An 18040-nucleotide genomic window follows, 5' to 3' on the forward strand; every position below is an offset into this window, starting at 1 on the left:
GGTTGGATGGCATCACTGACTCAATGGACATGAGTTTGAGTAAACTCTGGGAGTTGGTGATGGACAGGGAGGCCTGTTGTATTGCAGTTCCCGGGGTCGCAAAGAGTCTGACACAGCTGAGTAACTGAACTGAACTATATTCATATATTGGTCATTGGTCATCCACCAGTGTCAGTCTCCCAACTGAGGAAGTTACACTGGTGATTTAGTTGCTGTTGTGTCCAACTCTTGCGATCCCATGAACTGTTGTCTGCCAGGCTTCTCTGTCCATGGGATTCTCCAGGCGAGAATACTGGAGTGGGTTGCTATTTCCTTCTCCAGGGGGTCTTCCCGAGCCAGGAATTGAACCCCGGTCTCCTACATTGCAGAAAGATGCTTTACCGACTGAGCTATAAGGCAAGTCCTTACATCCCTATATACATTTATATTTTTATTCTTCTTTCTCTTGTGAGTTCATGCTGATACCTCCAGTTGCAGTTTAGTAACACACGGTTCCTCCTTGTTTTTCTCCCTCTGTTTGTAACTCCTTTAGTTCAATACTGCAAAACTTTATTCCCTTCAATTTTAATATATTTACTTATTTGAGCGATCTCCCTTTGTATAATTGAGCTGCTTTTACCATTGCTTCCCCCTTTCCTACACACTGATACCTAATTATCCAACTTGGACATACATAACTTGCCTCTAGACTGTGACTGCTTTCCTCCTCCATCCTATGTATGCTGTGACACCCAGAGCTGCCCTCCTGCTTATCTGTTGACACCCTCCTTACCCTCCTTAGGTTCTGACTCCCCCTTTTGGGTAGCCCTGCTAGGCAGATAGCCTTCACATTACTAAGATTTTTATATTCTACCTAAAAGATGCCCTATGCTCCTGCTCCCTCAACCTCATGAATATCTTGTTTACCCTACTGGGACTCCAACATCTTATGCTGGGCTGCCCATCCATGGGAGTGTGCTCTTCATCCTGCTCAGGCTTGAAGGCTTCACATGAATGCCCTCCTCACCCTGCTTAAATTTCTAATTCCCATGTTGGTCTTCCACACTCCCCTCATGGGCGCACTCTACTTCCTGCTTAATCTTTGATACCCAGCTCAGGCAGCCCTATTATATGGACATCCTTCTTACTGCTTGGGTTCTTAAACCTAGAGCAGGCTGCCCTTGCATGAATACCCTTTATACCCTGCTCAAGCTTTGTTTCCCTGTGTTGGCTATCTTCTGTCACCTCACTGGCTTCAGCTGTGATATCCTGTGCCATCCTCTTAAGGCTACATTTCTCACCATGCTCTGACTCTGATACCTTATGCTAGACTCTCTGCCTTCCCTCTTCTACATACCGTCCTCATTCTGTTTGGGCTACCCATCGCAGGAGACTTTGACTTTGCTTGGACTCTAACCCAGTAGGTTGTCCTTCTGTGTGTCAAGCAAAATTCCTCTTTTCATCCTGCTTTCTTGGGTTCCATCCCACCCTTCCACTCTCTCCCACCTTTCCCCACCCCCACCCCCAGATAAGTTATTCATTATGCTTGGGTTCTGACACCACATACTAGGCTGCAGGTATTTTATTTGCATTGCTTGGACTCTGCACCTGGTCATCTTTTCCTCTCCCTTTGTCTCCCCATTAATACTTTCCTTACCCTGCTTGGGCTCTGAAACCATTTGCCAGGCCTCCACCCGCACCATGGATTCCCTTCTCATTCTTTACTTCTGACATTCAGCCCTAGTCCTCCTTACCCTTCTTGAACTCTGAACGCTACAGTTCTTTAAAGCTGATTTGAATAAATATTCCTATAAGATGTCTGGAAATCATAAATCGATAAAGGTTTTACTCAGTAGTCAGGTCATAGGTAAGACTTTGAAAGTGTTTATTCTAGAACGGACTTAAATAGCTTCTTCTGAAAATAGTATAAATAAATTAAGAAAGTATAATATATAACAAAAATGGTTAAATAGAATAATTCATTCTGTATCTCATAAATGTTATTAAGTTATGTAGAAAATAATTGTGAAATTTTAAAGTGAAAAATAATACCTATTAGAAAAAATAGATCTCAAGTTATTCTTATTTCCCAAATTGTTGCAATCTGTGCTGCTGCATATTGTTTAAAATTATTGTAGACCACTAGCTTGAGGAAAATGGTAATAAAATATATTCAAAAAGAAGTGATATGATTAAATAAATAACAGCAAACTAGTAAATGGATTTAAACTTAAATGAGAAAATTTTATTAAAACAGAGATCACATACAAGTTATTCTTGGACTTAATAATCTTTTAGAAACCAAATATCCAGTAGACCTGCAGCCAGTACATTTTCCAGTGGAGATGCCAAGTATGATGACTGTCAAGCCCAAAGTGTTTTTAACAGAATGAATGCTGTCTCTCTTCAATGCAGAAGTATGTTGGCACAGTGGAGGTGCCAGGCATTTTGTTTTAGAATGTCTGATGTGAAACCATAGCCTTGGGATTCACCAGCTTATTGAGGTAGTTAATAAAGATATGGAAGAGTAAGGCAATTAGTTTGCCAAACCATTTGCAAGAACTCTTCGTAAGTCTTTTTTAACTCTTCTGGATGCTAAAGTAGCTTTGTATATAGAATTTTAAAAAAAGTGAAATCCCATTTTAGAAACAAGATACAAACATTTAAAACTACATTTCCAGTATTATTAGAGTGTTTGCATCTAGTATCAGGGAGCACTCATTATATGAATAACTAATATCTATGCTGAGCATTAATTTACTTTTCATTAATTTTTTAAAGCATTTCCAACACAAAGTATCTTTTTTTTTGTTTTAACCACAAATACTTCCATTTAGCTGATTTCTTGACAGTTGACTAGAAACATTGATTTATTTACTCCACTACTACCACCTTTTATATTGTTTATCTCTGCATGAAGATAAGTCTCTGGTATTGGTTGTGTACAACTATGATTTGTTTGGTTACCTGAAAGTTAATAAGTGTCTTCAGAAAAGTTCAAGAGTAGGTGGACTCTGAAAATTCTGATCTTTACTTTCTGACTCTGAAGCAGCTGAATATTGAATGCTAGTTATCAGGTCAACAAAGGCAAAATGGCAATGTTGTTGTTGTTGTTGTTGTTTGGTCCCTAAGTCATGTTCAACCCCGTGAACTGTAGCCCGCCAGGTTCCTCCATTCGTGGGATTTACCAAGCAAGAATACTACACTGAGTCGCCATTTTCTTCTCCAGGAGTTCTTCCCAACCCAGGGATTGAACCCTTGTTTCCTGCATTGGCAGGCAGATTCTTAACCACTGAGCCACCAGGGAAGCCCCAAGAATAATTTACAGAGTTCTTTTTAACAGATCATCTTAGTTAAGCCTCATAGCAACTCTGAAGGCTATGCACTGTCCATGTGTAGCCTTTTATTGTATTTATTGATTAGATTATATATTTTAGTAAAAAGAACATTCTTGAGCCTGCTGTCCAGACCAACTTATTTCTGCTACTCCTTTCTCCTATATCCTTGTCTCCCCATCAAAGGAAATTGCTGTCCTAAACTTTATCATTCCCTTCTTTTGTTGTTTTATCATATGTATTTTTCTTTTCCTTTTTTTAAAACTATAAAGTTTCACATTCTTTATTGGTAAAACTGACCTCACATAATTATTTTGAAATTAAGTGAGTATGTATGTAGAAGACCTTTGAACAGTGCCTGTGCCAACAACCAAGTGCTCAATAAATGGTAGCTGAATTTGCATTATTAATGCATTTATTTTGCAAAGGGGAAAAACTAGAAAAGCATGTCTTTTCTCAGCTGTTTCATTTGTTTTTGTCTCCCTGGGCTTTTCTTTGGGAAAGTGAGGAGTATAAGGGTTTGAAGTCTTTCATCTTTTTGAAACTGGGCAACATATAAAATAGTACAATGGGATTTGGTTGATCAGCAGTTAGGAAACAGAGTTTCTAATTGAGAAGAGTGAAAAAAAATGCTTCACTATTAAGTTAACAGTTTTTTCTTCTTTTTCACTGCCTTGTGCCCTCAGGATAGGATTTCTATCTCCTTGAGTTTGATGCAGTGTGATGGGATTCCCCCTATAGCCAGTGTTGCAGAGTTAAAGACCAAATTGCCCAGAAATAACAGGTGATACAAAAGGATCAATTAGAATTTATTGAATGACTGAACACACACACCAACCAGTCAGCCAATATTTGCATTGTTTACCTTCCCACCAAACACTAGGAAGCATTTAGTTTGTTTTTAATATCTGAAAATGATTTCATTCCTCTAATCACTGTAGGCTCTGCACTGTTGCACTAACAAAACAAATTCTTGATCTTCTGAGCTTGTTCCCTTTTCTGCCTAATTTCTTTTTTTCATACACTTATGTTAATAATTTATGATAACTATACTATTGTACTTGATCTAAGTCTGTTACATGGATACTTAATCCCACTTATATTGGGATTTTGGCCAACTAAAATTTATAATGAACCATTAAATGAGTTGATTAACATTATTATTGCACAAATTATTAGCACATTAATGGAAAAATATGATCACCCCAATTCTGACAGACCAAGGAAAGAATTCTTTAAGAAGCAAAAATAATTTCTAGATTTTGAAAAAAAGAATGAGAAAGAAAGTGAGTACATTTGAGTACACTGCACAAGAGTAGTTTTTTACCAGCTGTTACATTGATCTGTATCAAAGTTCACTTCATTCTTTTGGGCAGATATTCCAGCTTTTCATTATCTGTGATGAAGTTGTTGATGTAACTGTGTTTCTCAAGGTGGGGAACCCATAAAATTTTCAAGTGCTGTTGCTTAGAGGCATCTGTTTTATGAAGTCTACATTAATCTTATTCATAAGAACTTTAAAAGATTTTTATCAGGTTATTTTACTGAATGTAGGATACCTATAGCTGTCATATTTTCCTGATTTAATAGAAGAGCCTTAAAAAGCTAATTAAATTAGTCTGCAGTTTAGCCTTCACAGTTTCACTTTTTACAAACAGAAACTATGTGAAGAGGTATTTTGTCCATAAAGTTTATTAGGAACATAGAGAGACCTAGCTCACTCTTATGCAGTTCTCAGTTGTCTTTATTCTATTCCTGTTTCTCTCTTTTTTAAACACAGCTTTTACCCATGTATTATTTGCATATCATGAGATTCACCTATTTAAAGTGTACAGAGTCAGTGGTGGTTGGTATATTTTATAGAATTGTGTAGCCATTGCCATAATCTAATTTTAGAATTCTTACTACCCCAAAAAGAAACCTTGTAACCATTTTCTCTCTCTAAAAGAGAAATCTTGAAAATTCTTTTAAAATCTAGTAGCTTCTTCAAAAAAAAAAGTAGTACAGATTATACTTTTGTTTTCTAAGGAAGTCTTTTCTCGGCAAACTGCTTTTCCATTATAGGTTTCCCATTCTCTTTCTTCATATCCTATGCTTATAAATCTAGAATTTCATTCCTCCCATATTTATTTAGCTGATTTAACAGATAATGCAAGGAAAATAAATATGGCTGCTTAACATGAGGCAGGATTGTTTGTTGTTTTCATGTATTTAAAGGGCCTATGCTCTTCTTTGGGCTTCCCTGGTGACTCAGACAATATAGAATCCTCCTGCATTGTGGGAGACCTGGGTTCGATCCCTCTGTTGGAAAGAGCCTCTGGAAGAGGGCATGGCAACCCACTCCAGTATTCTTGCCTTGAGAATCCCTATGGACAGAGGAACCAGGTGGGCCCCAGTCCATAGGGTTGCAAAGAGTAGGACATAACTGAAGCAACTTAGCACACACGCAGGCCTGAGAGTAAGACCAATGTATGTGGTCAGGTTGTATAGTTTTATCTTGGAGGGAGTCTCTTTGAGGTAATGGGCTAAAATAAAAGTTTCATTGAGGATTTAAGTTGCTTAAAGTAGTGGAGCCAACAGAGTTCTGTCTAAAGTCAGAGCCTGTGATGGTATGGACTTCTTAACTGCTGTTTTCCTTGGAAAGATAGGATAAAACTTCTGAATTCTCTAATTTTCAAACACTTGAGTCAGTTAATCAGAAATACCTTTGGTGAAGGAATGAATCCATGCGTCCTACACCTTCCACTTGACTGATTTGGTTTGAAGGGTAGGCTGTGGGGAAGACTGAGATATAAGAAGTTCTATATTTAGTTACTTTCCAGTATATTTTTACTAACACTGCTTTTGTACTTCTAATTTAGATTCAACTTTGTATTCCTCTTTGGGAAACTGAAATGTGGTTAGTTATTGGGCTGTTTCTAGGGTTTTTTTTTTTCCCTCTTAACATAAATGCATTTCGGCAGATCCTTTCTCTTTTTATCTAAGCGAATTTTACTTTCGTATTTCTTTCTGTTTATCTCCTTCCCCCAAAAAAGGTCTTGAGTATGCTTTTCTTTTATATATAAGAAGCTCTTGTTTTCAGCATGGATTGAGAAAAATAATTGTATTAAAATCAATATTTGATGATGGGCATTTCTGTTTTAATTAGTTTCTCCCTATTCTTTCTCTATATTATTTGAAAGATGGAAATAATTTACATAAGCCTTATCAGTTCAGTTCAATTCAATCCCTTAGTTGTGTCCGACTCTGCAACCGCATGGACTGCAGCACACCAGGCCTCCCTGTCTATCACCAACTCCTGGAGTTTACTCAAACTCATGTCCATTGAGTTAGTGCTGCCATCCAACCATCTCATCCTCTGTCGTCCCCTTCTCCTCCCACCTTCAATCTTTCCCAGCATCAGGGTCTTTTCAAATGAGTCAGTTCTTCGCATCGGGTGGCCAAAGGATTGGAGTTTCAGCTTCAGCATCAGTCCTTTCAATGAATATTCAGGACTGATTTCCTTCAGGATTGACTAATTGGATCTCCTTGCAGTCCAAGGGACTCTTTAAGAGTCTTCTCCAACACCACAGTTTAAAAGCATCAATTCTTCGGAGCTTAGCTTTTTTTATAGTCCAACTCTCATATCCATACATGACTATTGGGAAAACCAAAGCTTTGACTAGATGGACTTTTGTTGGCAAATTAATGCCTCTGCTTTTTAATATGCTGTCTAGGTTGGTCATAACTTTTCTTCCAAGGAGTAAGCGTCTTTTAATTTCACGGCTGCAGTCACCATCTGCAGTGATTTTGGAGCCCAAAATCACTGGAGCCCAGTCACTGATTTTGGAGCCCAAAGTCACTGTTTACATTGCCATGAAGTGACGGAACCAGATGCCATGATGTTAGTTTTCTAAATGTTGAGTTTTAAGCCAACTTTTTCACTCTCCTCATTCACTTTCATCAAGAGGCTCTTTAGTTCTTCTTCACTTTCTGCCATAAGGGTGGTGTCATCTGCATATCTGAGGTTTTTTATATTTCTCCCAGAAATCTTGATTCCAGCTTGTGCTTCATCCAGCCCAGAGTTTCTCGTGATGTACTCTGCATATAAGTTAAATTTAAGCAGGGTGACAATACATAGCCTTGACGTACTCCTTTTCCTATTTGGAACCAGTCTGTTGTTCCATGTCCCAGTTCTAACGTTGCTTCCTGACCTGCATACAGGTTTCTCAAGAGGCAGGTCAGGTGCTCTGGTATTCTCATCTCTTGAAGAGTTTTCCACAGTTTGTTGTGATCCACAGATTCAAAGGCTTTGGCACAGTCAGTAAAACAGAAGTAGATGTTTTTCTGGAACTCTGTCACTTTTTCAATGATCCAGTGGATGTTGGCAATTTGATCTCTGGTTCCTCTGCCTTTTCTAAAACCAGCTTGAACATCTGGAAGCTCACGGTTCATGTATTGCTGAAGCCTGGCTTGGAGAATTTTGAGCATTACTTTGCTAGCGTGTGAGATGAGTGCAATTGTGTGGTAGTTTGAGCGTTCTTTGGCATTGCCTTTCTCTAGGATTGAAATGAAAACTGACCTTTTCCAGTCCTGTGGCCACTGCTGAGTTTTCCAAATTTGCTGGCATCTTGAGTGCAGCACTTTCACAGCATCATCTTTTAGGATTTGAAATATAGCTCAACTGGAATTCCATCACCTCCGCTAGCTTTGTTCGTAGTGATGCTTCCTAAGGCCCACTTGACTTCGCATTCCAGGATGTCTGGCTCTAGGTGAGTAATGATACCATCATGATTATCTGGGTCATGAAGATCTTTTTTTTAATAGTTCCTCTGTGTATTCTTGCCACCTCCTCTTACTGTCTTCTGCTTCTGTTAGGTCCATACCATTTCTGTCCTTTATTGTGCCCATCTTTGCATGGAATGTACCCGTATTATCTCTAATTTTCCTGAAGAGATCTCTAGTCTTTCCCATCCTATTGTTTTCCTCTATATCTTTGCATTGATCACTGAGGAAGGCTTTCTTATCTCTCCTTGGTATTCTTTAGAACTCTGCATTCAAATGGGTATATCTTTCCTTTGCCATTTGCTTCTCTTGTCTTCACAGCTATTTGTAAGGCCTCCTCAGACAACCATTTTGCCTTTTTGCATTACTTTTTCTTGGGGATGGTCTTGATCATTGCCTCCTGTACAGTGTCACAAACCTCCATCCATAGTTCCTCAGGCACTCTGTCTATCAGATCTAATCCCTTGAATCTTTTTTTCACTTCCACTGTATAATCGTAAGGGATTTTATTTAGGTCATACTTGAATGATCTAGGGGTTTCCCTACTTTCTTCAATTTAAGTCTGAATCTGGCAATAAGGAGTTCATGATCTGAGCCACAGTCAGCTCCCGGTTTTGTTTTTGCTGACTGTGTAGAGCTTCTCCATCTTTGGCTGCAAAGAATATAATCAGTCTGATTTTGGTATTGACCATCTGGTGATGTCCATGTGTAGAGTCTTCTCTTGTGTTGTTGGAAGAGGGTGTTTGCTGTGACCAGTGCATTCTCTTGGCAAAACTCTATTAGCCATTGCTCTGCTTCATTCTGTATGCCAAGACCAAATTTGCCTGTTATTCCAGGTATTTCTTGACCTCCTATTTTTGCATTCCAGTCCCCTATAATGAAAAGGACATCTTTTTTTGGACATCAGATGATCATTGTATCTACTACTGTGGGCAAGAATCTTTTAGAAGAAATGGATTAGCCATCATAGTCCAAAATGCAGTACTTGGGTGCAATCTCAAAAAAGAATGATCTCTGTTTGTTTCCAAGGCAAACCATTCAGTATCACAGTAATCCAAGTCTATGCCCCGACCAGTAATGCTGAAGAAGCTGAAGTTGAACAGTTCTATGAAGACCTACAAGACCTTCTAGAACTAATACTTAAGGCTTTTAGCAATGGTTTAACAAGCTGAAAATTTTTATTATATTCAGAACGATGTAAAATTTGTCAGATGCTTTGAAGATGAAAATTTCAAGTGTTAGGTAATAGTTTTTCAAAAGAAAATTTTCAGTTGATTCTTTATTGTGAACAAAGATCATTTAATACTACAACTTCTAATTTTAGCTTCATGATAGTCTTTCTTATTCATATCTGCGTGAAATTCAGGCTACATATTTTAACTGGGAGGATCAAAATATTTTTGAATTCAGTAAACAGTTAACTAGCAATATTGTTTGCTACCAAGGATAAAATGTCTTCTAGTGCTACTTTTATTTTTTTTAATCACTTAGTGCAAATAATAATCCTCCTAAATTGTTGGAATGTTGCTTTTCTTGGAATACTAGGCAATCCCTTAAACCCTGTGCCTTGATTCTTCAGCAAATGAACATAGGATTTTAATTGGTCTTCTGAAGATTTTTCCAACATTGATTCTACTATCTTTAGAGGATATTTTGATTATTATTTCTGTCCTAAATGCATGTAACAATAATTATAAAATAATTTTTGAATAGTAGATATAAATTTGATTTTATGGACAATTATTATTAAATATATTTAAAAGATATACAGTATTCTTTAATCTGGGATACAAAACTAATCATAGTCTAATAAAGGCATTTATGCTTTTTCATTTCAGAGAATCCTATGCTTGTGCCTTTCTTGAGTTGGAGATACCTCAGAGTACGAAGTAGTTCCTTGAGTCATAACATTCCTCTTTTTAGTGTCTTTAGGAGGGAAAAATTCAATATGAAAGCAAATTAAAATATTTGATGAAAGTGCTGGATAAAAAGGCAGGAGTAGACTAATGGTCTGTTTGAAGAAGCCAATTTATAGCTGATATACACTAGTACATGCCATCTTACATGTAAAGGATGATAAAGAATATATATTTTTTTAAACAGAGAAAGATATTGGAGCATCTTGGGTTATTTGACATCTCTACTGCCTAGTTTTATATGGTTTAAAAATTTTGGTAACTTTTTCTGTATATCATCAGCATGAAAGGAAAAGCCAAGAAGAAAATGGGACTCAGAATGAATGGAAAGTTCATTGTGCAGTTCACTAAAATTATAATAAAAGAAAAATGTTTGCTAAGAATTTTTACATCAGTAATTACATGAAATTTAGTGTGTGTGTATATGAATGATATAATTCTTGTGAGTGGAAAGACATTAATTTTGTGCTCATAAAAATTTTTTCTCTTTCTCCCAACAGAATCTGTCTATGATCTTCTCCCAAAGGAGTTACAGTTACCTCCATCTAGAGAAACGTCTGTAGCATCAATGAGTCAGACAAGTGGTGGTGAGGCAGGCTCGCCTCCTCCAGCTGTAGTTGCTGCTGGTATGCATTTCATTTTACTTTTTAAAGAAAACTAAAGCATTATCTGGTCAACATGAACAGTGCTGGCAAAATTTGTATTAAAGAGTGTGATTTGAGGGTTTGTTTCAGGAGGTTTTAAAATACATACTTCTAACATTAAAAATTTTCTACAAAATACTCTTATACATTTATTATTTCTTAAAATTTCACATTGGCACATCTGTTAGTGCCATCTCCCAGAATGGATCTTATCTTCAACTATGGGAATGAGTTTAAAGCTCTTTGGTTGACTGCACATAATAAAGTTATTGAATAGCAAGCTGTGGATAGAAAATTACATTTGAGTCTATAAAAGAGTTATTTTTGAAAGTTTGCTCCAAAGGGAAAATGTTTTATTTCGTGTAATCTGAAAAAGGACTCAAGCACCAAGTGTTTTTTTGGTTTGTTGCGTGTTACTATAATCTTTTCCCTACATTTAAAAACATGTGTGACCCTGCACTTATTTTAAATTTAATCAAAAGTAATGGAAGATTTGAATGTAATGTTTATATAAAGATACTTTTTTATATCAGTGAAAAAGTATGGAAAGTAGTGTTTGAAATTTATCAAGTTTATTTTTAATCAGCTCTCAAATCATACACTTTATATAAAATTGGTTCAAATTTTTACTGAATTAAAAGAAAAGATTGACAGATAAATTAATAGGAAAATGTCTTGATTATGATAAATAATAAGAATGCTTTCAATAATACTATATTGCCCAACTGTAATTCTTTTTTTAGTTGGGCTTGCAGATTACTAAGTGTGTTTGGCTTTTTAAAAAAAGTTAGAAAATCATATGTACATACTCTGAAGCTTAATCTGTCTCTTACTAATTAGAGGTTTCTTGCCCAATATGATACTTTTCATCTTTTAAAATGGTACTTAAAATCCATCAGAGGATTGTTCTCAGTAAATTATTTTTGTTTCAAAGAGAACAGTGAAGTGGAAGGTTGTGGTTTAAATGAGGATATTGGTACTGAAGTAGAACTTTGGGTATTTTTCTTATTTGCATTAACCTAAGTCCAGTCACTTTGTGTACCAATATTTCCCCTGAGCCGTACAGTGTAATCTGCAGCCTTCCTGGTTGAGGGCAGGAAAACTTTAACCATGGCCAAGAAACATACCAGCCCTGCTCACTGTTCATGTGTTGCCAGACATTTTCTAACAGATTCTGTGGATTTAATTGTGAACTTTTTAGTAATTGAATTGTAAAGATGACCTGGTTTCATTTTATATGCACTGAATATTTTTTTCTGGAATATAAGTATTTAGTTTTAAAATAGTATCAGATAATAAAATATATTAAAAAAATTTAAATGAAATATTTCACTTTAAATCCACAGGTAGAAATTGACTAACTGATTTCTTTTGTATCTTTTGAGATTTTTTTTTTAAGCCATTTTGAATCTGTATAGAACTAGAAGTCTGTTTCTTCTGTGCTTTTTAACATCTGTTGACAGTAGATCCAGTTCCTTTTAAAAGCTGAAAAATGTTAGCTAGATTTGGAAAAAGAACAACACTTCCTTTTAAATAATACCAAACTCAGTTTTAGAAGTTTTTATATATAAATATTGAAAGTTTTTGAATTTCAGTCACTGATGGAATGTTGATCCTTCCTCCCTCTCTCCCTTTCTCCCTCCATAATCCTCTCCAGATAAATTAGAATGAAGGCTTTGAGTTGAAAAATCATGGAAGTAAGAATTAACTAAAGGAAATATTCTGAAGTAATAATCTTTTATTAGATCAAGCAGTTATTGACATTGTAAGATTGTGAAGAGTAAGGAGGTGACCTTGACAATTTTCATATATTCACACACAGAAAGTTTCTGTGATTTAAAACCCTTTTTTTTTTTTTACACATATTTACTTTTAACCAACATAGACTCATTCTAGAATTCTAGTGTCTTATTGGTAGAGTCCTCATCATACAACATTATAGGTAAGAGAGTTTAAATTGCAGAATAATTATTGTAGGGAGTTCAGTTAGTATGTATATTTAGAGTTGCTTTTAAAAAATTTGGCATATTAATATCCTTAGCGACATAAATGTCAAAAAGAGTTTTGGAGTAAATTACCAGTTACTCAGTGTTTCCTGGCCAAAAGACTAGATATTTAGGGAAAGAAACATTAATTTAGACTTTTGTGGTTTATTTTTTAATCTATAGCATTTGCTGTTTTAATATGAAATGCATAAAAATGATGACTCTTGATGTAGTTAATTCTTCAGAGTTTTGAAGGAGCTGGATTGGCTGCTATCAGATATGAGGGCCTGGTGGGAACAGACTTCTAGTTCTGCCATAAAGGTTTGTGTTTCACAAATTCTGAATCAATTTAAATTTTAAAATTTAGAGACTGGGCATATAGATATTCATGTACATTTTAAATTATTATTAAAAATGTGTTTCTCAGATTCGCCAAGCTATATTTTTTCCCTTTACGTATCACTGAAGGATTGAGTAAACATGATGCTGCTAATCCATAATCCAGAATATTGGGGAAAAGAATGTCTCTGAAACCTCCTTTTCTGTCTCTACACTGTACACTTAATACTGTCATTTATATTATCTTTAGTTTGGTAAGACCCTGGATTGGGAGTAGGGGAAAGAGGGCTTCCTTCCTCACAATGTCTCCCCTCTCCAGAGGGCCAGGTGTCACAGACTGGAGGTGTAGTTGAATATCAGCAGTCTGGAATTTGTATTTTAAACCATTTTTTAAAAACATCTGTTTTTATCCCACTAGAAAGTTTCTTAGTAGTTTGAGATTCAATATGTGAATATATAAAAGTTTTAAAGTACAGACTTCCTGAAGATATTTTAGGTTTTTGGTAATTAAGACAGAGGCCATTTTTCTAACAGAAAGTTATCCATATGAAATTATTATTTTGGCAAAATAAGGAGTTGTTCAAGGAGTAGATAAAAAATGCAAGTTGTGAAAGGATTTTTTTGTTGTTTCTTTGTCATGTCCGACTCTTTGTGACCCCGTGGACTGTAGCCTACAGTCTTCCGTCCATGGGATTCTCCAGGCAAGAATATTGCAGTGAGTTACCATTTCCTTCTCTAGGGGAATCTTCCCGACCCAGGGATCAAACCCTGGTCTCCCGCATTGCAGGCAAACGCTTTAACCTCTGAGCCACCAGGGAAGCTCCCAATAGTGTAGGTTATAAGACACTAAAATATATTAGTAAGAATTACTAAGAAGAGCTAAAACAGTCACATTAGAATTTAGGGGTTTTAAAGAGATATGGCAGGTATTTTTCTTAAATAACAGCTTTATTTAGATATTGTTGTAAACTGAAAGGTGAATTGATCTTGGTTATTCCATATGATCAATTCCTACTTTTCTTAGAAAACTGGGCCATTTCCAAAAGGAAGTCAGTTACAAACATGTTGCCATGTAGGTTTTAAAACTACTCCTCATTCTGTCTTTTAAAATTCCATATAAATACATACATTTATACATACAGAAATATCTGTGTATGGACCTGTGTATAGATGTTTACTAACATCTGCATTATTAGAGTGAAAAAAGCATCAGCAGACTTGAACTGTAATGGTTAATTCAGAAACAATTACCAATTTGGGAGACTGTCCATATTGTAAATTTTCATTGACAAAAAGTATACATGGCTTATTAATGATTTATTCCCTAAATATTTACCTTTTTTGTCCTCTTAATTTTTAGCAGCATTTATAAATATTGTGATTTATTCATTTTCTGATACAATAAGCACATTTTTGTGTCATCCGAGTTTTAGAAATAGCATTTTGAAACTGCACAGATCCTCAACTATTCATAAACAAAATACATATATCAAATAGACAGTTTCTTTTTTCCCTGTGTTTTGTAGAATTTCACATTAATAAGTTAATGTACAGAAGTAAGCTTACTTTTTTATGTTACCGATAAGATTGATAATAAGCAAAAGGTATTACCATAACTGTTTTATAATAATTAGTTATATAAATAATAGTAATTAAGTTATATAAAGACACTCCAACTGTACTACAGTGAGGGGAATTGATAAGGGTAGAATATAACAAGAGACTTCACCTATTTGTGACGTTATTTTTCTTTCCTATATGTGAAGTACAGTAAAATCAGCTTGAGCTTTGGAATCATAAAGAACTAATATGAATCTGACTGCTCTCTTATCATTTCTGTCATATAGACAGAATCTTGTGGAAATTAAGTAAATTTTTCATATCCCCTGTAACTGGACAGTAATGACAACTTTTTTAAGGCTATTAAGAAGATAGATACTTAATGTTGCTTGATGATTAATAATGTTTAGATGAACATTGACCTCCCTCCCACATGGATTTCTCCTTTCATTTGTTAGTAAGGTTTTTAAAAATAGATCTTATTTTTATAAAAAGAAGTTTTTAAGCATTGTTTTGCTTCTTTCTTTCCATTCTCACTCTGTTTTTTACATTATTTTGGAGTTTTGTGTATCAGACAACACATGGGCCGTGGGATTTTCTCTCTGAGTTAGTCTTTAATGTTGACACTCTCCTCAAGTCTTTAATGTTGACACTCTCTCACTAGGAACCTTTGTAAATCAAAAAACATGGATGAAGGATGATGAATCATAGGGAGAACAGACATTTCCCAGTGAGATGATTATGCAAATTTGATTGATTAAATATTCTTCCTAGAATGCTCTTCCCACTTTTTAAAAAATTAAATGATAAAGTTGGGTGATCGATTACCACAACTTTTTAGTAGAGCAATTTATTGCTTTTGGTTTTTGTCTAGACGTTTTATCTACAGTTGGATCTAATATACACTCTAATCCAGATCCAGGTATAAAACCATTCTAAACACTTGAGTTTCTTTTCCTTTTTTTGTCACTTCTAAAAAAAGAAGTGTAAAGACATTGGACTGGTGTTGGCAGGAGTGCTTTTATTATTTAATCTAAACTATTTTAAAATGTATTGTATGATAAAGCATTGAAGTGACCTTCAAATAGCATCCCTCAGATCTGCTTTTTCTCTCCAGTCCTTAAATTAATGTGGTGGTAATCTCTCTTTTTGTCTTCAAGTAAACATTACGTTTCAAATAGTATGATTGCTGTCTATTTTTTTTAAACCTATTCTTCCTGGGGTCTTTGACAACAACAAATACAGTTGTCAGCTAGTATAGTTATTCCCTATTGTGTTAAAATTATTTGAGGGTGAGGATAATATCAACTATTGATGCTACCTGCTACTGCTAAGTCACTTCAGTCGTGTCCGACTCTGTGCGACCCCATAGACGGCAGCCCACCAGGCTCCTCTGTCCATGGGATTTTCCAGGCAAGAGTACTGGAGTGGGGTGCCATTGCCTTCTCCAATGCATGAAAGAGAAAAGTGAAACTAAAGTCGCTCAGTCGTGTCGGACCGAGTAGTATTTAAATCACTGGATGACAGAAGGCATCTGTCTCTTCCTAGAAGATTTAAAAAACAAATTGTATAATGTGTACTTAGTACCTGTTTTACCCTGTGCTTATATACTTAGGATTGAATAGGACAAAATACATATTTTAAAAACATTGCTCTAAGTGTCAGGACACTTGCAAATGTTGTAAGCATTTTATTTTTCAATAAAGATGATTTAATAAATATTATGTGAATATATTTATTAATGGCACTCAGACAAGCTAAAAATAATTATTTTAGGAGAATTTAGATTAAAAGTGGGAGAGTAGTTATTGTATAGTATTAGAATTCTGACTGGCAATTTGATGAACTGGAGGAGAAAAGGATGGTCTGTAGTAAATCAGTAACAAACCTTTCAGTTTCAGCAGTAGAGCTAATTTTTTACAAAATAGAGCCACTGGGATAAAGCATTTTATGCACAGTAGCATATCTAATTTAAAAGTATAAATTAGAACTTCTCTGGCAGTTCAGTGGTAAGACGCCAAGCTTCCAATGCAGAGACATGGGTTCGATCCCTAGATTGGAACTAAGATTCCACATGCTGTGTGGCACAAACAAAATTTTTTTTTAATTAAAAAAAAATTTTTTTTTAATGTACATTAGTAACTTTGTAGGGGAGGGGTGTGAAGAAGTGTTTGGAAGCTGGCCTGAGTAATGAAAATACTCTTTTGCTGTAAAATGCAGGGGTTTTTTTTTTCTGCTTTTATGTATTTGTCAGAACATAACATTTTCTGCTCTTTAAGGAAATTTGGTGAAGGGAACTGTTTAAAAACACTTAAAGCATTCTGGTTTATGGATTAGATTGCATTAGTAAACAAAAGAGCAAATTGGTGAATATGAGTTAACAAAAATTTTGAATAAGAAATTTTCCCATATGCATTTATTTGGGTGTTAATTTAATTTTTTAAAGTTTGTTTCAAAACATTGCTTATTGTAACATATAAATTTATGTTGGGTGGGAAAAGTACAAATGAGAAATTGAAACTGTTTTAAACATGTAAATTAAATGATAGACACTACAATTTGGGGGTTTTGGTTTTTTTTTTCTGTTTTGTTTTTATTTTTGTTTTTTTGGTAAAGTAATCTGGATTGCTTATTTTATATGCTGGGATGCTAGTTGTTTTTTCTATTAATACACTTAACTTGCATTCTAGCTTCGCCATTCAGAGACAGGCATCGTGTGGTGGGTTGTGTGACAGTGTCTGTCAATAGTGAAGACAAATAGTGCCAGAGACACTTAACCCATCCAATCTCACCCAGGGTATAGGTCGGTCTCGTTTTCAGACTTCTTCATAAGTCTTTTTTTCTTTCTTTCTTTCTTCCTTCCTTCCTTTCTTTTTTTGTTTCTAAATAGTGTATTGATACTGATTGAAACTAAAGCTTTATGTAAAGTTTTATACTTTACGTTAATATTTTAAGAAGAAGAAGAAGAAAAGTAGAAAACGAAGGTTGGCATGTAAGGTGTTGACAAAGCAGGTTTGCAGCCACTTTGTGTGTTCTAGATATTTCAGTCCCTTGGCAACATGAATGTTGGCCTTATAAAATTTTTTCTGTCAATATCTTTCTTCTTTGATCTGAAAATATGTTCTTATATCTGGTGACTTTCATCAAACAAAATGTTTAGATTTGAAGTCATTGTTACCAGTAAGAAAAATGAAATACTTAAAAAGAATAACTTAGGCTGAACAGTAAGTGTTTTAGACCAGAAGTGGTTTCCAGATAACCTGTGTTGTTTTTTATTACTATTTTCTGAAGAGTCTTGTTTACTCCTTCCCGTTCCACTATTGGTTCACTTAGCACACTTGTAAATTTTTATGGCTTTTTTTTTTTTTTTAAGGAAACTCAACTGGTTTTGCACTGATGTTAAAAAGTTATAAAATATTTAATACTAGGGACCACATTTTTATCTTGGAAGCTTAGTTAAATGTCATTTCTGTTATATTTTTTAAAATCAGTGAAAGGTATTTGTTTCTTTTGAGGTC

General features: G+C 35.2%; 1 protein-coding gene across 5 annotated transcripts in view; it reads left to right on the plus strand.

Moving 5' to 3' along the window:
* Positions 1 to 18040, plus strand: part of NFAT5 (nuclear factor of activated T-cells 5) — a 118500-nt gene that overhangs the window by 49277 nt on the left and 51183 nt on the right. For 3 of the 5 annotated variants that reach the window (XM_018062213.1, XM_018062214.1, XM_018062215.1), the window contains one exon: positions 10495 to 10620. In XM_018062213.1, coding sequence (XP_017917702.1) covers positions 10495 to 10620 — 126 coding nt within the window. Of the gene's footprint in view, positions 1 to 10494; positions 10621 to 16577; positions 17326 to 18040 lie in introns of those variants that run through there. The other 2 variants (XM_018062216.1, XM_018062217.1) reach the window with 2 other exon arrangements.

This window comes from Capra hircus, chromosome 18 (genome assembly GCF_001704415.2).
Source record: "Capra hircus breed San Clemente chromosome 18, ASM170441v1, whole genome shotgun sequence".
Classification (NCBI taxonomy): domain Eukaryota; kingdom Metazoa; phylum Chordata; class Mammalia; order Artiodactyla; family Bovidae; genus Capra; species Capra hircus.